The following is a 26,817-nucleotide window of genomic DNA, read 5'->3' as shown; positions in this document are numbered from 1 at the left end:
GGAAGCAAAACAGAGAATCACAGAATGTTAGGGCTTGGAAGGGACCCCTGGAGATCACCCAGCCCAAGCCCCCTGCCAGAGCAGGGTCACCTAGAGGAGGCTGCTCAGGGGGGCATCCAGGTGGATTCTGAATGTCTGCAGAGTCAGAGTAAGTAAACAAAAGTGAACACTTTTAAGTCACCTTACACTTACTAAATGGCTTTTGTGTTCCATATGGCTGTATTACCCCTAATAACTGCCCTCTCCTCCTACCCCAGCCCACCACTCAATAAATCAGCCATCTCTGCCTTCTAGTGCACAGCAACCTGAAACAAAGCCAGGAAATGAGGACTGAAGGCTTCTTATAAGAGGACTCTAACATTGGAACTCTTGATTTATTAGTGGCTTACTCTGTCCTGTTAAAAGCTGTGGTAAACCTGTAACAGAGCAGAAAACAGTCAAGTAATTCCAAGTTCCTTTATAAAGTTTCTTTGGTAGAAAGGTATTTCAGGTAGGCTTGAAAAAATTCTTGTTCCCAGGTACTCTAAGGTTGGTATTTGCTTACTGGCCAGAGATAGTTGCAATAGGAGGAAAGGTGTGTGCTTTGCTTTTTAATTATTTCAGACTTAAATAAGAGTATGTCAAATGCAACAAATGTTTGCTGATGTTAAGTTGTTGAAGGTGTTCAGGTATGTTGTGCTCCAACTGCAGTCACCCTTCCTCTTTTGATACTCAAGACAGCCAGTTTGACACATTATTATTGGAAAAAATTATATTTTGGAAGAACTCACTACAGAAGGTGACAGAATTCCAAAAATCAAATTACATGAAAATATACATCGCAATTTTCTTTGTACATTAGGTGAGGAAAACTCTCAAGTAGAAGGCAAAGAATATGAAGGGCCACAGAGAGAGAGAAAAGGGATAAGGAGGGAAACTATTTTTGATACCAAACCCAGAAGTTAAGTCATTTGAAAGCCTACAGATGTGCATGCTTGAACTGAACCTTGAGAAAATACAAGCCTTCCCCACACACACCCCACCCCACAGGTAATGAAAAAGGCAAAGAGAAAAATCACCCATAAAAAGCAGCTCATTCCTGTCTTGGACTAACTTAGTCAACTGAACTTCCAAATGAAAGCACTCAGGTCCCTTTGTAGTTAAAAATCCAGCAGGCTGCTCAAGGATGCTTATGGCCAGTTTTATTGCTATACCCAATTCAAGAAGTATGTGCAATTGGGCTTAAAAAAAGGGGTGGGAAGGAAAAAAAAAACAAAAAGGAAAAAAAAACAACCACAACCCACACCTTTGAGACTACAAAGGTCATCATAAAAGAAGAGATAAGTAATTCATAGCAAATCCTTTCAGGGTTTAATTAGGAAAATTTTAAGTTCTGATGGGGGAAATAAAAGGGACCACATTTCCAAAAACCAAAAAAAAAGAAAAAAAGAGATACTAAACTTTAATAAGCAAGATTTTAATTAAGCCTCAGTGGGTCAAGGGAAAATTAAAATGGGGGGAAGAAAAAAATACTTGATGCTAATTGGTTTTAGTTTGACATGCCTCACAAGTTGCTGTTTTTGTTTTGTTTTTTTTAAACTGGTAGGAAACAATGAAAGGGAGAGAAAAACCTGCTAAAATCTTTAGAATTTACAGAATTCTATTCCTAACTACAGACAGCATTATTTGGTACAATGTGTATTTGTGGATGTACATGAACAGTATATATATTATCCGGATCATGTTGTGCTATGTACACATCTTTACAATTCTTCCTGAAGGTTAAAGCAGTTTATTAAATTTCAAAATGCGTAATCATCTTATGTTGGCACTTGTTAGGCTCTTGTCAGCATTGATAACTGGCATGTTTTATTGCAGCCCAGTTCCAGCCAGTGTTTGCCAACTTGTAACAACAGAAGTCCAGCAATAGGTGGGTAGAGTGCAGGAAAAAAACAGTGCCATGTTTTTCAATTGAAGACCTACAAAGAAATCACAGTTATTAAAATAAAACCTCTCATCATCCTCCATTATTTTTAAAGATGTTAAATAGTGTTTCAGGCTCATGAACAATCATCATTACTTGTTCAAGAACTTTACCTACCTCTAAGCAGAAGATGCACAAATCCAAAATCACCACCTGACAAAGACTTGAGTTAGTTCAGCATACTCTGTATCCAAGCTCAACTACCAGACTTTCAGGCTCCTGTTACTGGTGTTGCAGGTGTAAACGTTTGGGTTTTCACACACAGGGCTAAACATTTGTAGATGTATCCTTGAAACTCCAGTGCATCACTTACTGTGAATGATGGATGCTGCTTCAGCAGCCAAGAGCAGTACAAAATGGCACAGCAGTGCTTCGTAAAGCAGTAACACCACAGCTACCAAGTCAGCCTGGGCTTGTTTGAAACCAGCTATGTGGCCCCTTCTGATCCAATTCATTGCCCATCACTTACTTAGGAGGAGTCACCAGGACTTAGAAAAGCTTTGGCCTTCCAAAAAAGCAACACAGCCAATTACTTAAATATTTGTCATGAGCATTGCTTCACTATGGCCAAGTTTAACATGGCAACAGAGCTGAGGTTAGGTAAGGACACGCTGGAGCATTACTCACAGTTACTCCCTTTCTCCAAGACAGGAAAAAAACACCAACAACCTGTCAGCTACATTAACAATTCTTACACTCTAGTTACAGGCACTTGTGTTAGACATTCTGTTCCTTTGCTTAGTCTTTTGATCAATATTAAGCATTTTCATGCTTTATACTGAAGAAAGTTCTGTTCAATCAAAGCATTTCTGCAGAGAAGAGAGACTGAAGCACCAGTTTGTCACAGGTAAGCCTTCCCCCAACCCCCACAATTCTTACAAAAGAATCAGAAATCTCCTATACAACCTTAGTGAAGAAAAAACTAGCAGGAGCAGTGAGTAAGCTGTTCAGACACTACAACCCCTCTCCCCCCCAAAGGTTTCCTGCACTGAAGCTAACTTGTACACATGGTTTTGGGCTTCTCCAGCTAAATGGGTCAGAGTAGTTTATTTGCCAAACCAACCATTAGGAAAGGGCAGCTTCAACACGAAGCTGTGGTTTGCTTTGAAAAGCAGGAGTGGGAAATTATTAGCTAGTTGAGGAAGTTTTTCTCTTGGCATAGCAAGACTAAAGTGACCAAAGGCCAGGCATTTAAGGGCTACATTTTAATACAGTGCTTTCTACAAGAGCTTATTGTGTGGAAGAAAACCCCCACAAAAGTCACATTAAAACTAGGATGGGATTGTTCAAATTAGACTTAAGTATCTTGATTCAGCAGCTCATTCTTAGCAGGGTGGCATTAAGTGTAAATATAATGTCAGTCACTCTCAGGTCAAAACTTGTCCAGACTCAGACATGCTACAGTTCAGTTTCCAAGCAGAATACAGATGTTTTTCCAAAGCTAATCCTAAGCCTTCCCTAGTAAAAAAAAAAAAATTGGGAGGCTGCCAAAAAGAATACCACCTTTCTTGGTATTCTTGACAGGTTATATCTCAACTTGATCCTTTCTGATATGCAAGTAGACTTTATTAAAATTCCCACAAATACCAGAAGCAATCCTTCCCAAACAGTTCCTGACAACCTCAGTGAAGTCTTCTTTAAAACCTACGTGCAACAAACCAACAACATCTGTAAGATAAAACCCATATATACATAAATGAACCTGAGATAGCAAGGCAGGATGCTTTTAAGATTCAAACAAGAGTTCTTCATAGTAATGAAAGAATGATTATTCCCCTCTACTACAGCTCTAGTAACCCCACAGCACTATTAATAAATAGTTACCCCACAGCTCTATTAATAACGAGAATGAACTTCTGAACAGCATAAATACAAGAGTACTAGAGAAGTTCCACAATCTTGATAGAAGGAGCTGTTACTGCACTTGGAAATATTTTTAGTCTTCAGTATCACACACAAGCAAAGAGTGCCACTGAGACCATGCAGCTGAAAAGAAAGGTTGGTTGTTTTCTTGTTTGTTCTTTTGACAGACAAAAAAAATTATTTCAGCAAGACTTAGGAAACCCTCAACTCAGGTAACCATCTTGTCTTTAGAAGGATACTTACCCTGAAAAAAGTGAAGCTACTAGCTGCTGAATAAGTGTCACTCAAAAGCAGTTTCTTGGCTTTTTCTTACACAGCGGGCAACTTTTCTTTTAAATTCTCCATTTCTGTCTTCTCTCCATTCTTTCTGTAATTGAACAGACAGCTTTCAGGTGTCAGTCCTATAACAATGTACAAGTTCTAGGAAGACTCTTGATGTTTTCAGACAGCCATCTAGTCAGCACCTAGTCACTGAAAATGTGTGACTTTCAGGATTGTTGAAGACTTGCTTGAGGTTTCTATGCAAGCTGCTTCCCAGCCTTTCTGGAAGACAGGCAAGTGGGAAATTTGAACCCAGGGGTGTCCCCAGCACAGGATCACCAAAAGCCACAGGAAAAAGCACAGCCAATTTGAAGTTTTGTGTGGCAGCCTCATGACAAGCTCAGCTGAAAGCACAGGAACATCACACGCTGTGACCAAGGTTTACATGTTGGGTATGGGCAAGGGGGGAAAATATGAAGAATTCCTTACTGAATGACATAAGGTGTACAGCTCTTGGGGTTTCGATATAAAAAAAATATATTCCTACAGCAGGGGTGGGGGAAAGAAGTTAAACCAAACCAACATTATTTTACCTGAAGAAACCTTGCAGGCAACACCTTTTCACCCCTTACTTGGAGAGAAGGTTGTAGCAAATTTGAGTGACAGAAAATCAGGGTAACTGATACAACCTAATGAGCTTGAGAGTGCTGAACAAAAAGACAAGTCAGTGTGCTGGGAAGTGCAGCAGGTCTTACCTTTCAAGTGACAGCACAAATAAAGCTACTAATTAATTGTTCTTTTTCAGCAATTAATACAGAAAGCATTTGGTTCCTTTGACTGGAACATAGGAGAGCTTAGACAAGGTGGCTTAAGGCCAAGAAAGCAGTGAATTTGTGCCCTCCAAGTTTCAGATTCTTGGGGTTTTTTTCTGCCTTTTCTATTTGCCCTTCTATGAAAAAAATGTTGAAAACTGAACAGCAAGCAGTTTCCAATTCGACAGCAATCTCTCTAAACCTCATTATTTTAGGTCATGAGCTGTTCTTTTTGCTTCTCACAGGACCTATTCAGGCTCCTGTCCCTTATTTTTCTCCCACTCCAAGTGACAATACTCCAACACACACAGGTCATTATTCCAGAAAACCAGTATATTCCCTGTTCCTATAATGCTGTGACCTGCCTGCAACACATTATCCTCTAGACTCACTTCAAACTAGAAATTAATGAAAGCAGACAAAGAATCTTTCAGTAGCTTACAAATCCCATTGCTGCAGTGAACTTGTATATGTTAAATCAAACAGAAGGCATCTTGATAGCAGCTCACAATAAGGCACAAGAGCTGCTGCTTTTTGTTACCCTGATGAGTATGTTCTGGTCAATATGAAGAGGATCACATAATGTTAGGGATTGGAAGGGACCTCTGGAGATCATCTAGTCCAACCCCCCTGCCAGAGCAGGTTGCACAAGATGGCATCCAGGCAGGATCCATGGCATCTCAGTCTCCAGAGACAAAGACTCCATCACCTCTCTGGTCAGGCTGTTCCAGGGCTTTGCCACCCTCAAAGGAAAACATTCCTCCTCATGTTTAGATGGAACTTCCTATGGTCAAGTTTGTGCCTGTTATCTTCTTGTCCTGTCACTGAGTACAACTGGAAAGAACACTGGCCCCATCCTCCTGACCCCCCTAAAGTATTTATAAGCACTGATTAGACACCCCCCTCAGTCTTCTCCAGACTAAGAAGACCCAAGTCCCTCAGCCTTCCCTCATAAGAGATGTTCCATTCCCCTCATCATCTTTATAGCCTTTTGCTGTATCCTCTTCAGTAGTTCCCTCTCCTCCTTGCACCAGGGAGCCCAGAACTGGATGTAATCTGCAATCCAGCAGGAGATGCTCAGCTGCTCAAGCAGCACATTAAAAGTTACTTGAAAAACATAATAGCACAGTCAGAAAAGTAGTTCCTAGCATCCAAAGTGATGCCTCAGTACTGTCTTCACAGTCAAATTTGGATTTAAGTTTTTGTCCTTCCAAGCTGGGATGAAAATCCTGTGCTTCCTCATTTTCAATATTTACCCTGAAGTTTAGGTTAAAAAAAAATAGTTTTCTAACATCTCTCTCTGAGGCAAAATAAACAGATGAATAAAACAGTCCAGAAATAGCTGGCAGGGAGTGTGGCACAAAAAAGAAAGGTTAAAAAGGTGTGATGCTAGGAAGGTGACTAGTGTAGTTGAAAGCTTAAGTTTTCTTCAGCTACCTTCAACATACATGAGTTTGTAAACCAAGGAATTCTCACTGCACTTCCAGCATTTCATTAATAACTTGCTCCTTCCAGTGCTCTCAGTTCTGCCAGTAGAAAGCATTCACATGTCCTGGGTATTTGTTTCCACCAGTAACATGACACAAGAAGGGGAGGTCCAGCACTCAAAATAATGTTAAATTAGGGAATTCCTCACTACACCTTTTTGGGTTTGTTTTTGGTTTCATTGTTCTGCTTCCGCCCATTAAGTTCATTCCATACAAAACTCTTCCTATGATGATTTTTCAGCAGAACTCAACCACCTCTGGAAATGCTAACAGCACAGCAGACCAAAAGCTTCAGGAAATTGAACTCTGACAGAGCAGGTCAGAATGCTTCTAGAAAAGTTGGCATCTTCTGATTACCTTCGCCCTTTTCCTCACTCCTTCAGTTAATTTTTTTGTGTGTGTGTGAAGACAGCATGCATTAGTCACTGAGCTGCAATTCTGGAGCTACTGAAAGGAAAGCATGTTGGTGTATCTCAGGTGAATGGGGACTGAAGTTTGTTCCCCTGCTGCCTCCCCAGAACAGAGAAATTGTTTTCCTCCCCATCACAAATAGTTATTGGCCTAATTGCTACTCTGCTATAAATGCAGCTCTTCTAGAGAGCTGATAGCTGTGTTTATACACACAGACAGAACAGGTCATGCTCCAGAAACACTCTGCTGCATGCAACACTTGCATTTCATTGATGACAGAATCCTTACTGCAGATTCACCCTCATCTTCCACTAAAAACCAGCCCATCCCTCCTCTCCCCTTAGCCAATCATTCCAATCTGAGACAGCTCTTCCTCCAGAGTTGGGGGCTCTGTGAAACTTTCAAGTACTTTCTTAAAGCACAGACCTACACTGTAAAGCCTAAACCATCACCCAGGAAAACTGCTGTGGAGAGGCAGAGGTAAAAAGTCACAGCATAATTATACTGAGGGACCCCACCACATTTTCTCCTTCCATTCAAATAAAGCAATTAACAGTTTACATGATTTCAAAGACAATACTAATAACAAAAGGTTCTAGAATATGTCAGTTCCTGCAGTTAAGGGCAGTTGTAGCTGCAACACACATGATTATACAGCTGGCTTCCTCAGATTTTTTTAAGACTGAAAAAGCTGAAATGTACCATTAAGTTATTTACTATAAACAGATTATTGCATTGGAGAAATCAAACCACTGTCTATGAAAACTGACAGCACCTTCCCCTCCCAATCTGTAACACATTTCCCAGGGCTAACTACTAATTCACTTCCAAACCATGACTGCATAAAAAGGTGACCATACAAGGTTCTTCCAGAGGTTATTTTCCTGTTTGTGCAACCAGAAGCCAAACTCCACTTGAATTTAGGTTTCCACAGAGAAGACAATTGGTAGATTAAGAAAAATCTTACCGCTGCATCAACATTAGCAGGAGAATCACCATTGGGATCTGCCAGCATAGAAATAACACTAATCATTATAGTTTCCACTGTGTGAATGGGAAGCCAACGCTCCTCAGGTTTTTCATAGCCATATTTGTCTTCTCCAGGCTCATGAAGAATTGAAATGCAGACATCACCATTCTTGTCAACTACAAAATAGAACAAGGCATATTTCAGGCGTGAACAACATGCTGGCATTCCCTCAGGATGGGTATGGGACTGGGAGGCTTCTTGCTAGCTAGTCTGGAAAGATCTTTGGTGAGGATGCTTCACACACACACACAAAAGAAGTAATTAACTATTGGTGGGTAATGATTAGGGCTGGGTAGAAATCTGTTACTACTCCTGGACCTGTGGCAGAGAGAGCACACGGGGAGGCAGAACTTAATTCCAACACCACGTTGCAGCTTTTCCTTAGACTTCCACCAAAACTTTTTCTGTTAAGTTCAGCAAACCAGACAGTGACATTTTTTCCACAGCATCAGCTCGATATTACTGCAATATACTGGAATATGATTTAGGCTGCTGGAATTAGCAACTGCCTGACAAGTATTCTGTATTTCCAGAACAGTCTCCCTGTCCCTACAGATGGTAACACTCTGTTAGTCCCCCCCTCAGCTTTCAACATTTGCAACTTCAATATAATGACTTCAGAAACCAAAGAACATCCCCTCCTTCTCCCAGTAAAAACCCCTGTCCATTTTTTTTTTTAATCTTCCTATCTTTGTCCAGCAGTCTGGAACTAAACAAAACATCAGGAGGAAGCTTTTTTAGGGGACTAAAAGATGCTGGTTTTTTCCTTTCATGCTTCACTGGAGGAGGACAACCTTGGGCCTTCTATATTGAACTGCCAAATTAATAATACTAAAATGGAATATTTGAAAGTATAACAAAAGGCAGCTACAGAAGTCAAGTTTTTTCTCAGACTAGAATTCTGCACTTAAGGAAAAAAAAATAAAGCCCTGAACAGTTACCAAGAATTCAAGAAGCTACTTTCAATAGCTGCTGAAAATACTTCAGGAACAGTCTCTCAGAGCAACACCATTAAGAACTCTGCCATGATTATTACTTCTCTGTGAAGATGGCAAAGTAAATCAGAGTTTCACAGGAACAGAAATGTATCCATTTGTCTTCACTTCATTTTAATTCTTAATTGCAAAAGGAAACTGAAATTTTGACATTTCTTACCATTTGGATGCCAGATTTCTGTGATGAATTTCATTTTTGGCGGCCTCAGTGGGTAGTCTTTTGGAAAAGTAAGATGAGCCTTGAAAACACCACCTTCACTGGGGAATCAAAAATATCTTAGTAGAGTTTCTTGTAAGCTTAAGCTGAAGATTGGAACTTACTGATGTATCAAAAGCTCTAAGTTTACCCCTCACACAGCTTAACATCATGTTTGTAATTAACAGTACCATCATTTCCACATGCAATGCAGTGAGTTTCTAGATTGAGAAGATCCTTTCACAAGATACTGCCAGTTCCAACAGTCTTTTTTAGAATAAGGATGATGTTCCAGAGGAGAAAAAGCTAACACCATAACAAGAAATGGCCAAGGAATTCATGATCTGGAATTACAACTGAAGTTTTCCTCCCAGTACATTTATTAACAGCAAAGAAGTTATTGCCAGTAACTCCCTTTCTCAAGTACAGCCAAGCAGATAGCTCTTTATTCTCTTTTAGGCACCCAAGTCCTTACTTCATGGTATCAGCCTGCAGCAGCAGTGAGCCTTGAGCAGTGAAAAGTTAGAAAGCTCTAAATTTAAGTCTACAGCATTACTTTGTGAAAAGACTTCCACTTCTCCACACAAAGATAAAGGGACTCTGACATAATAGTGACATGTTCTGCATTAGCTGCCCACTAAACTGGGAAACAGTAATAAACAAGAGACATCCTATTTTTTGTGGAGTTACAGGCCAATACTTAACTAAGATAACAACGTGTTGTTAGCTGTTTGTTTTTTGTTTTGCTCTTTTAATAACTAGGTTTCAATGCCCAGGAATAATGCCTTTCTAAAAAAATGTGAAGGTCTATATTAAATGGAATCCCCTACAGAGGGAATTCTGTCCTTGTGGAAGTACTGGAACATATGCCCTATTACTGTCATTTCTTGCAATTGCATTTTGTAACAAAGTTGGAAATTGCAAAGGCAGAGAGTACAAAAACTGGAGCAGAACCTCCAAACAAGGTGGCATGAGATGTGCAGCATGATGAGCTCAGTAGCCACAGACAAAAGAACTGGAGTAGAAAAGTTCAGTGCAATTTTTTTCTTCTCTTTGTAAAGGAGTAGGAGCCAGTATCCAAAGCCCACAGGCTACTGAGAAAACAACATGTTTTACCACCACTAACCAAAGCTGTGCAATTCTAGAAAGTATTTTAAAAAAAACAAAAAGCAAAAAAACACAACACTGGATCTACATGACTTGGCTCTTGAAGCAAAGCAGCTGAGAGCATTTGAGCCCACAGCATTTATTCCCCACAAGTTTCAGAGAAGGCAACTTCCAAACAATCTTTGATCCTCAGAAGGGTAAGAACAGTGTTTCTGGTTATTTTAACATCCACACTACTCAAGAGAAATCATAATAGGTAATAGCTGATCTGTTGATAGCCCCAAACCAGTTACCTACTTTCTTTCAAAGTGAAAAAGTTGTTCTTTCCTTTCTAATGAAGCAGATCCTAAGGCTGGTAGCTGTCTGACATACCTGGCTGCTACTCATCAACACATATAAACACAACAATTTAACTGGATACAAATTAGAAACTAGTTAATGAAGTACATCCATCAGTTAAAGGACATTGGTGCCATTTTCAGCAACATTCCTGACAAAATGGTCTCTGTCACAAATCATACACTGCAGAAGACTTCTTAGGTAAACTAAAAGTGGAACCAGGAATCAGACTAAAGTCTGAAAATTCTGAACCACCATAAAATAAACTGTTGCGTTCTATTGCCATCATAAAATGGACCAGGAGAGGAGGATCCATCTAATGCTACCTTGAAAAGCATCAACTAAGGATGAGTACAGAGGAGAGCTTTTTATTTCAAAAGCCTCAAAACAAGCTCAGCAGTGGGAGAAAAATGCTATTGCAATTTAATACAGAAGAGGTTCAATTAGAAGCAGTATTTCTGCATTGTCAGTATTTATAAAATAGCCATAATATAATGCCACTACAAGACTGTTCAAAAGAGGTCAACAGAAGATGGAGAGTTCATCTCATGCAAGACTTGAGAATCACAATGTAGTCAGCTTAAGAAGCAGCAAAGCAATTAGATTACTGTGCTTAAGTACTTAGAAGTATACAACTTCATGTTAGAACCAAAACTGATCTCAACTAAGTGTCACTAGGCTTTCTTGTATCAGTAATTTACCACTTCGTGAAGGAGAACAGAGTTCATCTTCAAGAGCTGCACTTTAAACTTCCAGGCAGAAAACCTTTTTCCAAGTCATGCTATGAAGTCCTCCCATTTCAGACCAGCAGGACTTGAGGCTAATTCTACAGTCTGCTGCAGTTTCCCCAACTGCACCCCATCTTTAACATTTTTTCCTACAATTACCAATGAGAAGGTTTTCAAGGCTTAAAATTGTGCTATCAGCTAAACAGCAGTAACAGCACATCATGGATTATACCCACCTTACTGAAATGTGTAAGAAACCAGAAGTAGCCTGTATATATAGCCTGTTCTCCCTCATTTATACACAAAGGGATCAGTGTTGCATTTCCCAGGGGAGCAAAGCAGTTCAGAACATCTCTATAAAAAATTCAGCTATTTGCAAGTATTTTACTAGCAACAAAACAGCATTACCTAACTTAGTATCAAGATTTAGGTTAACTTCTACTCAGACCAAACTAGAACTAGCAAATCCAAGTTTCTGTATAAATATCAGTACTTACTATAGTGTATCTGGAGGACCAATAATAAGGACTTCCCATCGATAAAGATCATTGTCATCTATTAAGCCCGCTGAAAAGCCTTCCACTGGATTTTTGTTGAGCTCTGTGTAGGAAAAAGAATTTTAGAGTGACTTTGGGTGGCTATGATATGCATTTGCTGGTTATGCCTCTATATGTGACCAAAAACCCCCATGAATTTCAGCAATTAGGCACCTACTGATGGAATCAGAGCTCCCTAGTACACAGAGCAGCCCGGATCCAGAGACTGACTCCAAAACTACCTCAGTGTATCATGAGCAGAAGGGACAAAATAACTCAGAACTGAGGGACATGGCTACCAACAGGTGTGTGTTCAAGTCAGAAAGATGATTTTCTACTATTAAAGAAGACAAACTGCTTTTTAAGAACTCTAAGGAGGCAGATTAAACTAAAGCCTATCTCTAACTATAGGAAGTGTGAACAGAAGAACAAAGTCATGTTCTGTTTTTCTTTGAAGCCAATATCCTGGTTCCCTTCAATTATTTTTTTCCCCTCAATTTTTGGTTTGAGACTTGTGCCCAGTGGTTTTGGAGATCATGAACTACTAGAGGATAGCCCAGAAGATAAGCTGTTATGCTGTTTAGCCTTGAGGGGGGGTGTTGTTCGGTTTAGGTTTTTTTTTTTTTGCTTCGTAGTTTTACCCACCTAGAGATAAGCTATAGAGGATTTTTAAGTTTATAGGCTACTTGATATAGTTACTACCAGACAGAAGGCTTATCTAGAAACAGCTATGCAGAAGTCAGACCTAAACACAGACTCCACCAAGTTTGTTTTCAGACTGCTCCAGGAAAAAGTAGATTTTAACATAAACACCTCAAAATGAGTTCTGCCTGAAATTCAACTTGGGGCACAGGGTGGCAGGGAAAAAAAAAAAGAGAGAATGTCTCTTAACCAATAGCTTTGACTCAAAAACTCATTTAAATGCTATATTGATGCCAAATTTGAATTCCTGAGCCAATTTCTAACCATACAGAGTCCTGGTGGATCTTGGGTATTTAGACTGTGGGACAGTGAGAAAAAGTTGTTCCCTCAACTACCCAGTAATTTCCAGATTAGGGATTTTTAAATTTTATTTTACAATACAGTGCAAGAAGAACCAATTCAAGCCCTAAACAAAAGGGTCTAAATCCATACAGGGAAAAGAAGGCTCAGCTCACACAAAGGACCAAGATCCTGAAGGGGCAGACAGCAGGAATACCGACTTTGTTTGGCTATTGGTAATTCAGAGTCAAATTTATCCCCAGAGATGACTCAGTGCTAGAATCCCAAGAAATATATTGGAAGTTTTTTTCTTAAGACTCAGCAGGGCTTCAGTCAACTGATGAGATCAGCTTTCACTCTCCAAGTTGCAGGACAACGAGTTAGGTAGTGAATCAAATCATGTTTTCTTAAGACATTGCCTGAAACAAAAGGTAGTATCACAGGGTATTTAACCAAGATGCAAGCTCCAAAACCAAAAGCTGAAGCATGGCCACACCTCCACTAAGCAGAGCAGTTTGTTACCCTCTGGCGTCTGTGAAACTTTGTGGAAACAGCTGCATGAGCTTGAGTAACAGTTCTGTTTAATTTTAGGTGAAAGGTGCAGAGAGACTACGGCAATGTCTCGCCTGAAGTGAGACCTTCCCCAGTCCCTCACTACCTCCCTGCTACACAGATTTCTCCAGCATCAGACATTAAAAGTTTCACCACATCAGTAGTTTACTATAACATGCTTTTTCATGCAGGATTTTATTTAATAATAATAAAAAAAACCCTGTCTACTGCCTGTGCAAAAAAGCCACCTCTGTCCAGGACACTATAGTCATATTTTCAGATATTTTATTAGCATTGTAATAAAATATTAAAAAGAACAATAAATTATAATATAAATATATAATAAATATAATAAATTGTTTTATGTAATAAAACATAATAAAAAGAAGTCAACAGAATGAGTGCAACTATTAGATTTGAGGATCTCACCTTAAGAGTTTCAGTCCTGAATTTAAGCCTCAGAAACACGAGTTCCCCCATTTCTGCATCCCCCAGGGAGAAAGCAGTTTATGCAGAGTTGAGTGTAAACTGCTATCACTCAAGCTCCTCACGTTTAACTTCCTTATTGTTTCCTAATTATCTGGAAAATTCACCATGCTTCTATTTAAATGTGTCACATAATTTGAGTACAGCATACACCTTTTCTTCTGTTTCTTGATTCATGCTATTTCAAATGTCTTTTTTTGCATCAGTCTCAGCCTCCAAATAGCTTTTTATCCTCCTTTGCAACGTTTTTCATATACTTATTTCCCACTGAGAGCCAAGGCCTTGTAGCACTATATTTGCAGATCTTGTGAGAATGAATAAGATTGCTGGACACCAACTCTTGTAATGCAGAAAAGCTGTAGGAAAGAGACAGCCATTGACAAAAACAAATCCTCAGTTACAGCAGTTATGGAAATTTCCTTAATGGATGTTGTCTGTACAGCAAGTTGCAATGGTAGTTTTCACAGGAGGTGGCAACAGGCTCTGCCTGTAAAAGGTTCTCATTTTCCTTCATTTTCAGTAGCAACACTGAAGTAGCTACTGCTTGCACAAATGCTTTAACTTGAGGTAAAACACTGGATATAAGCTCAGGCACCTTCTTCACTAGAGGTATGTAAAATTCCCACAGGCATGTTAAAATGAGCTTTTCCTTCCAGATTATTTATGCTAAACTGAACATCAACTAATGGCTGGTTGGCAGACAGAAAAGGGAAATCTCAGGAAAGTTTTGCACTGGGACATGAAAAACAGCATCCTTGGCTGCTTTACCACAGATAGCTCAGAGCTGCTACTCCTTAAAACTTGTCACCACTGAAGCCTGAGGTTTGTTTGATTTTGTTTTTTTTACCCTGGCTGTAGCCAATGCTGTATATCAGAGAAGTTAACTAGTAGCACCCCCTCTCTCTTCCTGAGCTGATACTCTCATTGTAGTAAAATCAACTGAAATCCCAAATTGTGATGCCACCATAGCAAGAAAGGATCACACACCCCCTGTGCTCCCAGACACAGAAATCTGCTGCTAGGCAGAGCAACTTCTGCCCACCAACCAGAGACTCTGCTGACACTGACACTGCACTCAAGAAAATGAGACACCTGTTCTCTGCATCTGTCATTTCCTACCAGCTACAGGAGTTAACTACTTACAGCCTGAACAGGAGCTTCTCCAGACAAAACCCACAGACAATGAACATGCTCCAAAAACCAGATGATTCAATCCCCTCCTCCAGGCAGGGAGAGGGGGAACAAGCTCTTGGTGCAAGTCCAAAGCAGTGCTGAAGACCTATGCTACAGGTCCTAGAAAAGCAGAGAAGTCAGACACCAATAAAAAAAAAGTCTCCCTCCACAATTTTTTTCACTTACATTTTCCTTTGAGATTTCTTGGGTAGCTGTATATTTTAATGAGTACATTAGCAAATTTCCATCATGTCCATACCAAACTAAGTGCAATTTATCTGCTACCTCTACATATTACACTCTATATTTCTGCCAATACTTTCTGCATTTTCGATAGTTTAATGTTAACAGAAATTTTTCTTGCTAGAGAAAAAAAAATACAATCTTCTCACATTCAGTCTAGAAGCAGTTTCAGGTAGAGTCCTTCACAGCAGCTGAGCCAGGGTAGCAAACACCTGGACAGCTGCCAAGCAGCAGCACACTGGGAACAGAATCCTGTGGCTGCTTATAAATTAGACATTCAGTTCCCTTAATCCCAGTCTTGAACCAAAACCTGATTTGGGAGGTGATGAAGACTACAGGCCCATAATCCAGAGTTGTTTAAATCCAGCATAGACTTTACCACCCCATTCCCCCCCTCCCACACCACCTACCAACAAAACACTGCTCCTTTAGCAGTTTAACTCTCACTAAAGCAGAACTGAGTTACCACTGCCTTAGACCCAAGCCAACACAGTACCATGAGCTGTGCTTCCAGTTCCAGTGTGTAGCTGACACCAAGCTGTTCCCACACTCCCTTAGAACTGGCTCTGTGGAAGCCAAGAGACTTTGACCAATCCAAAAGCAAAACGGTGTCAACAGAAGTGACTAAGCAGAAACAGCCCCATGGCTACATGTAGCCACTATGTAGGGCATCTCAAGGGTTCAGCCTGATGTTTCACCCCCCCAGCCACTGCAGATGAACGGGGCAGAGCATTTTCAGCTGCTTTACAAAGCAAAGTTTTCAAAAAGATAAGCTTCTACATTTTTGACTAGCAGTCTCTTCAGTAAGCTACCCAGTGGTTTAGTTTTGTGCCACCTGTGGACTGAGCCCAGCACAAAACCATAGACAGGACAGCCCCAAGTCCCAGCAAAGGCTTCTGGAGAAGTCATCTGGCTGATTTACACAGTTCCCAGAAGTAGCTGGGGGTATCAGAGACTTAGATTACAATACATTAGGCTTATTTTTTCTTGGTTGATTTTTGAGAGTCTCAGCACTAGTCCAGGAGCTTCTAACAACCATACAGACTGAAAATCATCATTCTAAAATCTTCTCTATACCCCAAACCACGACTTCCATACATTTTTACTGCTTAACAGGTGTCACTTTCGTTTTTGCCTGCATATCCAGCTGTAAGTCTCCAATTCTAGAAGATAAAGGCTGAAATAATGAAGTAACATGACCTTGCAAGACCCATTTCCACAGGTCTCTGTATTATCTGCTATCACCATGCTCTGCCTTGCTCCACAACTTCATGCAAAAAGTTCAGACCAAACATGGTACAAGATACACACTCCTGGTAGCCACTTTGGCAGTGACAAGTAAGATAGCAACTGAGAAAGAACAATTTTGGTCTCAGAAGAACACTAAATATTTTGGAGTGTGACTGAAGCAATAAAGACAAAGCTGACTTAGATCTCTACCAACCAAGCAGTAGCAGCTCTAGGTTGGACTCTTCACTTCAGCTTGACAACTCATGAATTTCCAGGACTCTGTCCATCGTCACCCCCTGTTCCTAAGGGCAGCATTAGACTTCCACAAATCTAATTCTCTTCAGTTCAGAAAATGTGGGGAGGGTGATGCAGTTAGCATTAACAGGGGAGCTGCTCAGAGAAGTCATCTCAGTGCTGAACAGTTCTGCACACAAATGCTTCACTTCCCATCTCCTCACTCAGACCTCTGGAGCCTCCCAAAGATTTGCACTGTGAGGCAGGTGTTTGGAAGGATGGAGGACAAGGTTGGGGGTTTCTTGCTTTTGTTTTTACTCCTGATTGACTTCCTAGACAGGGCCACTCTGCAAGCAAGAGGACAGCAGCACCAGCCCCAAGTGGAGAGGCAGAAACTATTATAACTCCCAGTGGGTCTTGGAATTACAGTACCAGAGAAACTTGTGTAGATAGAGACTGGAATTTTACATTTACTAGTAAGGTGTCACATTATTCTAGACATAAGCTAAAAATAAACTTCCTGTTGTATATGTTGCATAGCTGCACGTTCATGAGTTGTGGCATGCCTGGAAAAAGACAAACTGACTTTTAACACACTCAGTAGAACCTTCCAGGTCTTCGGTACTGCTTTGGTTCTTAAGAAGTTCCCTGTAGCCCACAGAGGTGGCTGCTGATGGACACTGTCAGTGCTCCTCTAGACATTGATCCCAGCTTCAGTGTCTCCAGATCAGCTCTCTCATACAGTTTCAATTAGACTGCAAACATCCAGCTGCCATCCTGACCTGGCAACCCAGTTTGCTCAGCCCCATAATCTGTTCCAGTGCATCATTTTACCCAAGAGTCATAAAGACAGACAAGAATAGGGATGGTGTATTTTGAGATATTTTCTTTCTATAACACTCTTCATAACATAGAAGCCTTCTGTGTACACACACACACTCAGACCAGTCCTTTTCTAACCTCCCACATTTACTATATAAAGGAAGGTCTCTTCACCCTCCCCCTGATGTGTTGTGTACCTACTAAGCTCATAAGTCTTCATTCTGAAGATAACTGTGTTCAAGTTACTTTCCTGTCCAGATCAGCTTCCACAGAACACTTGAAATACAAAATCCTTAAACGTAGAATTCAAAGTTTTGAAATATTTATGCTTTCAGAATTAAAATTCTCAACAGTAAATGCTCAAATTAATATTCATTGTGAATTTTTAGTAGAAATTGAGAAACTCTTTCCTGAAGGGCTCTCTTTGGCTACCCTGCTTAAAGCATGCTGTGTATCCATCATGTCAGAATCTAGCACAGTTAGATCACCCAGATTAAAATGGAGGATAAACAAGTCTGTTAAAAAAATTTCCTAATAAGGTCTGAGTTGTAACAGTGCTTTTTGACATAGTATCACAAAGGTAAAAACAGGGATAAGCAAAACAAGTGTGAAAACCTCCATTCTGAAGGTCACACCTGAAACAAGTGTCTAAGCAGGAAACATTCAGTAGTTTGCCCATAAAGAGTCAGCTGCAGCACAAAGCCACATTCATCTGTCACACTTGGTATAAAAGAAACAGCACCTTCATTTTGTCCTCAGTGTAAACAGCACCTTCATTTTGTCCTCAGTGTTGAATGCATGTTTCCACTCTTCAAGAGTCAGCCAAGTATTAGGTGAGTACATGCATCTGTATTTGAGACTGTCAACCTCAGCAGCAGTTCAATAGAGATCTTATCAGGGTAAGTAGTTCCTGAGATTCCATGATTATCTCGTCCTGAAGTAGATGTCAAGAACAGGTCACATGAATCCCACTCTACATGTACTTATTTCTCTCACTGACAAAGGTGCCTGCAGACCTTCAGATGTCTACTGCATACAACTGCAAGATTTGGCAGAACAAGTGTCATCCAAGGTGCAAGTCATATTAATGTAGTTGAGTTTAGCACAGACAGCATGAATAGTTAATTAGTTTCTTAAAAGCTGTCTGCAAATGAACAGAAGACTAAAGCTAAAAAAAAAAAAAAATCCCATTCAAGTATCTTTCGAGCAGTCACATACAAACCAGTCTTGAAACAGCACTGTTGGATAGAGCCAAGAGCTCTGGGATGTGTAGTTAAGAATAGAACACTATTCCACGAAATCCACTGGAAAGTCTTTATCACAAGGCTATGCCACAGGGAGATGCTTAACATCTGAAGAGATCATGAGAAGCTTTCTTCATCACATGCAGACATTGTGCAAGTCAAGGACACTTTTCCAGTTTGTTTTCTCTCCTGCTTATAATGTGAGTAACAAGTTTGTACATACCAGTTTGAGCTACATTGTTATTCAGAATTTTAATAGATTTCTCTAAGACACTCCTGACAGCATCATCTTTTAGCTCAGCACCAAGTGCAGTTTGACGTGCTAGATACTGTGATGACTGCAGGAAAAATAGGTTTCCCTTAACTAAGAACTGAAACACCATTTATCACAGCCTTTACATAGGGTTTCTATCAAGAAGCCTTTACTATTCTACTAAACCTGTACAAGCACTGTTAACATCCATGCCCAGGAGAGCAGTTATCTTTATGGAACCCCTTTTCCTTTAGATTGTTATATTTAGTGTTCTGACAAGGTATGGATATCTGATCTGTGTTCCAGCTGATATGCCTCAGACCCGAGAGTAGGAAAGAAAAGCAAACACCAACATTTACACTTGCAGGGTGGCCTAAAACTCAGACCTATCTGATTTGGTAAGTGAAAGATCTTGCCAAGACCAATCTCCTGACAGATATCCTCACACCACTGAAAACTGAAGCACGGAGCAGGTGCAACACTGTGATAGCACAGGCCTGCATGTAAAGTGTTACCCAGATTCTCTTCCCATATGTTGGGACAAGGAGCAAACAGTCTGAGTTTCAAGAGTCAGATGCCCCCTCCTTCATACAAGCCACCTGCTCCTCTTTCTCCAGTCACCTAACATTGCACTCATTTTAGTATTTCATTAGTTTACACTTTCTCAACAGCAGCCACCTTCCACTGGAACCCAATCTTTATGCTGAGCACAAAATGCTCTATTTTATTATTCTATTTTTTAATGCTTCTACCCTATTCTACACCAATACTTGAAGCTTACTTCTGCAGAGCACCCCTATATCTTAAAGATTTTCAGCAACCCCAGCCTTGCAGGTGGCAAACAAAGCCATCTAGATCAAAACAGAGGTTGCATTAAATACATCAGAAGACAATTAACCAGAATGCCTACTTGAGATGAGTTTTACCAACAAAATTCACTTATTTTCAAACTGTTCAGAAAAACAACTTGTTCCAATACCAAAGGGACTGAGTAATCACATCTTAGTTGAATATGCATGTGCTTTTTAATGCATGCATTAAAAAAGATTAAATATCAAAGACACAGAAGAGTCAAGGCAGAATCAGTTATAATGATGTGTGGTTTTATTTGAGGACTATTCACTCTACTTGATTTATCTCAGAGCAGTTTCTCTTAAGTAAAAAAAAACTACACAACAAAAAAACAAACCAGCAAAGCAACAAATTCTTACATTTTACATTTCTGTAGCAGATAGCTCTCTTAGCACTGAAGTTGAAATCAGTATCAGTCACCAAAGGCAAAACATTTTTGTGGGACTTGTGTGACTTAACATCTCCAAATAAAGATCTTATGAAAAAAATACTTTCATTAGATGAATTCCTGCTTTATTATAAGAATTTATTCGCTCCTTATTTCACAAGATCTCCAGCAGTTTTCTCTCATTCCACCTTTCTCTAACAGAACAAATTCACTTTGCTGACAGATCCAGATAGGTTCATACTCTGATAAAAGTTACAACACCTTGTTTGAGGGGAGCAGAGAGGGAAAGAAATCATCATTTATGGTGATTTGGTTCTTTCCCTGGAAGATTTGTAAGCTGACCCAGCCAGAGCCAACTGGCTGTGACTAGAGGTGCCCCATCAAGGGGTCAGCTTATGAAGGTTGTTCCTGCTTCAGCCTCTTCAAACAAGGGGTTAAGTCTTTAAGCCCCTTCATTCTGTAATTTAGCTAAACCTCACTTTCCAGAACTGCTAACATGCCTGAATTTTTGCTCTTGTGACTGCTTTCATAAATACTATTTTCTTTGAAGAGGCAGAATTCAGCTTATTTCTGTGAAGGAAGCATTTGAAAAACTAACATGTGAAGATTGCATCAAGGCATTTCCATTACCTTATTTGCAGTGCAGCAGAAATTGAGGCTGCTTGGTACTACTCAGACTCTAGTCACTGGAAAAAGGCAGGTGTTTTAGCAATGATATTGTCCATCAAGTCATCATGAACAAAGAAGCTTTGATGCTTCTGTCAACACATCCTCTCAAGAAACAGTATTATTTGCTCCACAGCAAGAGTGTTAAGGTTAGTGCTACACACAGGCTGTATCTAAACACCTTAAAAAACACCTGAGCAACAAAGATTGATGGTTTTCTAAAAATATAAGAGTCCTTAAAAAAAAAAAAATATATATATATATATGCAAGGGGGGGTCATAGCATTTTATGTGATTCTGAAGTTAAGTTTGACATGTGCAGGACCTTAAAGCTTTAACTATTCAGGATAAAACAGAATACTACTGGTCACACAAACCTCTAAGGAAGACAACAGGCCTACTAGCATCCACTTAATACTTCTAATCAGTGCCACTCAAATTATTATTTTGTAGATAAGCTTTCTGTAAGCCAGTAAATAGCCAGTACTAAGCTGTAAATAAAGGCTTCTTATACCACCAGCCACCCAAGAAATGTGTCATCTCAGCTTTGATCTCTTCAGTGATCTTAATTTTGTAACTTTCTCAGAATTCACTACTTAAATATTTTACAAGTAAACTCTATATAACTGCCAGAAATTCCACTCTCAACATTACACTACAAGATTTTTCCACACAAGAAAATAAAAATTGTTGAACTGTCATATTAAGTATTTAATGCAGTTTCGCAGTTCATTTTTAATTAGACATTTTTACTTTGAAATAGGAGCTGTGTATGCTTTAGATTGAAATGATGCCATGTTTCTCATGTTAAAGAAACATACTAGTGTGGGTTTTTTGTATTCCAAGTTGGAAACTATTTACAACACAATACAACTTCAGCCAACAAGCAGTGATCCATATTTATGTTACAGAGGACTCGCACTTCTGGTTCCACTGTGTGGTACTGATTTAACTGCATCCTCCCTACATGATTTTGCTGGATGAACTAGACAAGTCTGCCTACTCTAATAAGTCTCTTTGTCAGCATGGATTTGGCAGAAAGATGAAATAGAAGCATTCAGAGAAATGCCTCAGTCTGCAAAACCCTTAGGCTTGACAGATCAGGAGACTGGAAGAGTAGCTTTACACTCTCAGTTGGCTCCTGCCTCAATTAAAAGAGCACCAAGTTTTGGGGAGAGCATCAAGTATAGAGAACACAGTTTATCCTCCCCATACCTTCCTCTGGGGTGAACTCTGCTAATCTAGTGCTCTACAAGTCTACATGCTTGCTGTAGACTTTAAAAAAAAAAAAGTTCAGAAACACTTTATTTAGTTTTTCCTGCACCTTACCCATACAAGGAAATGGACAGGGGTCATGTCTTCTATTTCACATTACCACTAATCCATAACCAAGTGACTTTCTCCTTCAAAAAAAAATCTGTAAGATTATGCTTATTGAATTTTAAGAGTCTTTCAGAAGCTGCTAGAACTTACACTTAACTTGATTTATGAAGAAAGTCATTTGGCTTCACAGAGATCCTGGGAGAACCTCCCTTCAACTCAGGCTAGTTAGACTGGCACTCTAACTGGCTCTGGTAGTCAGAGATGCCCATTCAGCAGTTCCTTTAAACACTTCAAGCAAAAAAGTGAAAACAAATTAAAACTACTCAAAGTTCTTGTGCCTAAGCAGGGGCAAGCACACGTCAATATAAAACCAACTACTGTACTAATCCCCTGGTAATCTAGCTTGATATTTTATTAGCAAAGATGCAATGAAGCTGCTTAGTATTTTGGGTGGGTGGGTGTGGACACAAATGTCAAGCCAGACGTTTGTGAATACAGCTGAAGCTGTATTTTGTGGCTGTCATTGAATATCCCTTCTATTACAGCATTATCAGCACTCAGAACATGCCACTTAAGTTGACAAGCATGCTGTATATGTAGTGCTCTGGTACTAGTTACCTGCTCAAATTACAATATAAGGCAGCTTGCTCCAGGAAAAATACACATTTGTCTTCATAGACTGGTTGCAGCAACCTGGGATTATGTTGTCAAGTTTCATTCTGTATTTCAGTAAGACCCTTGGTTTTAGGACTCACTGAAAACGACTTAACAGCTGACCTTCAGTTTAACAGTCTTCAAGAACCCAAACAGCTCCCTGAAGTACTACATGCCACAGACATCTCTTTTCCTCACAATGCCTTTATGAAGAACCAAACCACACAGGAGACAAAAGAGATTGCCCTTTAGAGAACTAGTTTAACTTTCCTTCCTTCCTTCCTCTCATCGTTTTTTTACTATTGGCATTGCAAAGAGCTATCCAGGGTCTCACCCATTAATGAATTTCTACATTTCTCAACAGCTCCACCATTATCCAGGTTTCTGATTCCCCTTGCCAACCTCCCTCCACTTCTGGATGTCTTGCTCTAAGTCCACACAGCTTCAGATCTCTTGTGCTTGAATAATACTGATTCAACAAGTGAGCAATTTAGAGCAACTTACACTGGGTTAGATCATATAACTCATGTCCACTGCCTGTTCCTTGTCCTCCAAAACCCAGCCACTAAGTACAACCCAGTGACTCACCACACTTGATAAAAAAAAAAAAAAGCTGCACATAGCAGGACTGAAGTATCAGCCCTACCAGAAAAAAGAATACCACAATGTTGATTTTTGGTTTGAGGTAGAACAAGGAGTGTGGGTGTAAACAAAGGGACACATTGGAGCAGCTGAGACTTGGAAGAAGACAGTCAGCAGTAGGGAAGGAAGATCTGACATCATGAAGTTCAGTCTCTGCATTGTGACTTCAAGTTGCCTGCCATCAGAAAAAACAGCGTCAGAGAATAGTTTCAACTGAGGTCAGATTTTGCTCAGGTGATCATTTAGGTCATTTACTCCAGGACAGAACTTTTGAAGAGTTCAAGACTCTTCCTTAAGTCCACACCAGACACTGAAGTATGCACACTCACCACTCTTAGTGTTGTTTCAATTTTAAGATGGGTTAAAAGGCTATGAAATGATACTGACATTAGGCAAAACACAAAAACTCCACAACAGACTTGCAGGTTACATGGAAATGGTTGCAGTGCTTCAGACTGCACTGTTGAATCAGTAGCAGCAATAGGGCAACTGGAAAAGCTTTCCAGTTTTTAACACTACACACGGAGCCTTCAGAAAAGAGTGAGCAGAAAGGTAAATGAAAGTTAACACCCAAATCTAAGCCTACAGGTCTACTTACATATCCAACCAGCCTGTGCTTACATGCTAAAGGTCTTAAGGCCTCATAAAAAAAAAAAAAAATCACAACAAAAGCTGACAGCTAATAATTATTATCAAAGGCTTCAGCTAAATGTTAACAACTTTCATGGAGCACAATGAGTCAATTACAGAGACATTCCAAACAGCCAAAGCACTATATTAGGTTACCAAATTCTCTAATTTTTATCAAGTTAGAGAGCATCTATTCTACATTGTTGCTTCCCTAGAGGTAACATTTATAGGAAAGAGAAGCTCTGCATCAAATCTGCTCTGGAACTCCTGTAGTAAGTCCATACCTAGTGTTATCAGCATATCCAAACATGCAGACACCTCGCTGAGTGCCAGTGACAATTTCAGTAATTACTAAGACATTAAAAGGTGCATGTTTATGTTGATGAGTGCAGGCCCAGTATGTGCGAGATTTTTTTTTCCAAGTGCCACCTTAAAAAGGTGAAAAAATTGTGTGCTAATAGTTAGCTACGTTGAAGTTTCTCAAACTTAGCACCTAAAACTAGGTGATATTACCTAAAACTAGGTGACAGTGTCAGAGATGCAACAAACATCACCGAGCTTCCTATTCCTGGTTATGCAACTTCACCTACTTACTGCTATAACAATGCTTGATTTCCACCCTCACGCTTTCAAAGGCACCATTGAAGTCTCAGCCTAAAATCGTCCTCCAGGAATTCCCGTGCCTCTCCGTGACCCCATCCCTTTGCGGGCCAACTCGGCCAACTCCAGCCAATGCTGTATTTGCTTGAGTTTAGGTACACCTAGCGCACATTTCCTTATCTGGCTATGAAGCAATTTTTTACGTAAGGAAAAAAAAAAAAAAAAAAAAGGCAAATCAGCTTCGCCCAAGATGCAGAGCAGACCCGCGCGTTTCCTCCAGGGGATGCCTCGATCCCGGCCGCAGAAACCCAAAAGGCGGAGAGCGCGGGTGACCATGTGTGAGTGGGGGAGGGAGCGGAGCGGGCTGCTCGCGGAGCGGGCTGCTCACGGCCCGGGCTCCTCACGGCCCGGCTGCCGGTTCGTTTCTCTTTAAATCTGGCAGCGATCGACACATGGAGGAGCTGCATTGTGCGCCCCACGCATGCGCGGCCGGGCCGGGCCAGGTCCCTTCGGCGGCGGCCCAGGCAGCGCCAGCGCTCACGGCCGCCCGCCCGGGGACAAAGGGAGGGGGCGGGGGTACACGACGAGGAGTGGCGACTCTGGAGCCAAGCTGCCAGCCCGTTCCCCTCCGCCGCCTTCCCGGGCCCGGCGCTCCGGCCCTTCCTGTCCCTGAGCTCAGCCTCACAACTCCTCCTTTCCCGCACCCGTCCCGCCCTCTCGCCCCCGGCAGACCCCCCCCCTCCTCGCTCCTCCCTGCGCTCCCGAGCCCCCTCCTCACAGCGGGCAGTCCCGCTCGCCCTCCGCAGGGCCGGGCCCGTCACCACTACCACCCCACCCCCGCCGGATCGCGGTGCTGCCCGGTTCTCTCTTTCCCCCCCCTCCCCCGTCAGTGCCTGCAGAGCCCCCGGCACTTCTGACAACAAAGGGGCAAACGGCTTCCCCCTCCCGCTTCGCCCTCCCCGGCGCAGGGCACGGGAGGTGAGGGGGGAGCCGGGGACGGGAGGAGGGACGGAGGCACCTCCGGTCCCCACAGGAAGGTGTGCAAGATTCACCCCGGGCCTTGAAGCAGCGTTTCCAGGAGAAGGAAACCCGACCCTCCCTCCTCCGCTTCTTTTCAGTGCCTGACAAACATCCCCTCACACCACCGAGACTTCCCCGCACGCATCCTCCACGCTGCGGGGAAGGAAAGCTCCGGCTCCCTTCACCCCGCCTCCTGCCCCGGGGAAACAGGGCCTCAAGAGAGACCGGTGAGGCAGGCAGGCAGGCACGGGGCGGAGGGGACAGGCGAGGAGGGACGCTGCCAACCCCCACTTCCCCGACGGGACGGGGGCAACGAAGGAAATGCTTCCCCCCCGTTATAACGGCCCTCAGCACCCCTCCCCCCGGCTCCCCTGGCAACGATCGCCAGGCAGGCTCCCCCTCCCCCCCTCGGCCTAGTTCCCTCAGCTCCCGGCTGGGCAGGAGAGCTGCGAAGGGGAGGGGGGGCTGTAATCTCCCCTGCCCCCTCACAACACACCCCCCGACGGCCGCCCACACCTTCCCCCGAGCCGGCGCCCCTTCCCCCTCCGCCGCAGGCCCCGTCCCCTCAGAGGCCGGCCGGCCTCCCTTCCTCTCCTCCCCGCCGCGGCGGGATCGTCTCCCTTCTCCTCCCGCCGTCCCCGAGCTCGGGGTACCTGCTAGTTGTCTCCGCAGTAGCAAGGCGGACTGGAGCTCCGTCATTCTCTCCCCCTCTGCCCGGGGAGGGAGTCCCAGCGGCGGCGGCGGGGACGGCGCGGTTCCTGGTGCTGCGACCGCTCGAGGCGGCGGCGAGTGGCCCTCAGCCCGCCCGCACCCCACCGCGCGCCCCCGGGGCTCTGGCTCCGCGCCGGCCGCCGCCACAGCACGCAGGGTCCCTAGCAGGGGCGCGCGGCCGTGGCTCCGTGCCGCCCTCCTCCACCTCCTCCTCCTCCTTTTCCACCACCACCACCTCCTACTCCTCCTCCTCACTGCCGCCACCTCCTCCTACCCCCGCCCGCTTGGAATTTCACTGCATTCCGGATAGTGCCGCGCAGGCGCACTCCCGCCGGCCGCCGGCCCTTCCGTGCCGCCATCTTGAGAGGGGCTGCGCGGCGGGGTG

The 26,817-nt window shown here is 42.1% G+C and overlaps 2 protein-coding genes across 3 annotated transcripts in view; one reads left to right on the top strand and one right to left on the bottom strand.

Moving 5' to 3' along the window:
* Positions 1–736: 736 nt before the first annotated feature.
* Positions 737–26,632, bottom strand: UBE2G1 (ubiquitin conjugating enzyme E2 G1). Of its 2 annotated transcripts, XM_030462169.1 has the most exons (6): positions 26,375–26,632; positions 11,690–11,792; positions 8,983–9,080; positions 7,765–7,943; positions 4,070–4,193; positions 737–1,958 (listed from the first exon to the last, which is right to left on the bottom strand). In XM_030462169.1, exons 1-5 carry the CDS (start codon positions 26,418–26,420, stop codon positions 4,107–4,109), a joined length of 513 nt encoding a protein of 170 aa, XP_030318029.1. In that variant the 5' UTR covers positions 26,421–26,632; the 3' UTR covers positions 737–1,958; positions 4,070–4,106. The 2 variants fall into 2 exon arrangements, with proteins under 2 accessions (XP_030318029.1, XP_030318030.1); XM_030462170.1 differs by lacking the exon at positions 26,375–26,632 and having other exon boundaries at positions 8,983–9,075; positions 11,690–11,790.
* Positions 24,961–26,817, top strand: part of LOC103536544 (protein spinster homolog 3) — a 40,402-nt gene continuing 38,545 nt past the window's right edge. The window contains exon 1 of the mRNA XM_030462167.1: positions 24,961–25,039. The gene's annotated coding sequence lies outside the window, so the exon portion shown is untranslated. The remainder of the gene's footprint in view (positions 25,040–26,817) is intronic.

The sequence above is a fragment of the Calypte anna genome, chromosome 19, assembly GCF_003957555.1.
Source record: "Calypte anna isolate BGI_N300 chromosome 19, bCalAnn1_v1.p, whole genome shotgun sequence".
Lineage (NCBI taxonomy): Eukaryota > Metazoa > Chordata > Aves > Apodiformes > Trochilidae > Calypte > Calypte anna.
This window is presented reverse-complemented; position numbering and strand designations above follow the sequence as displayed.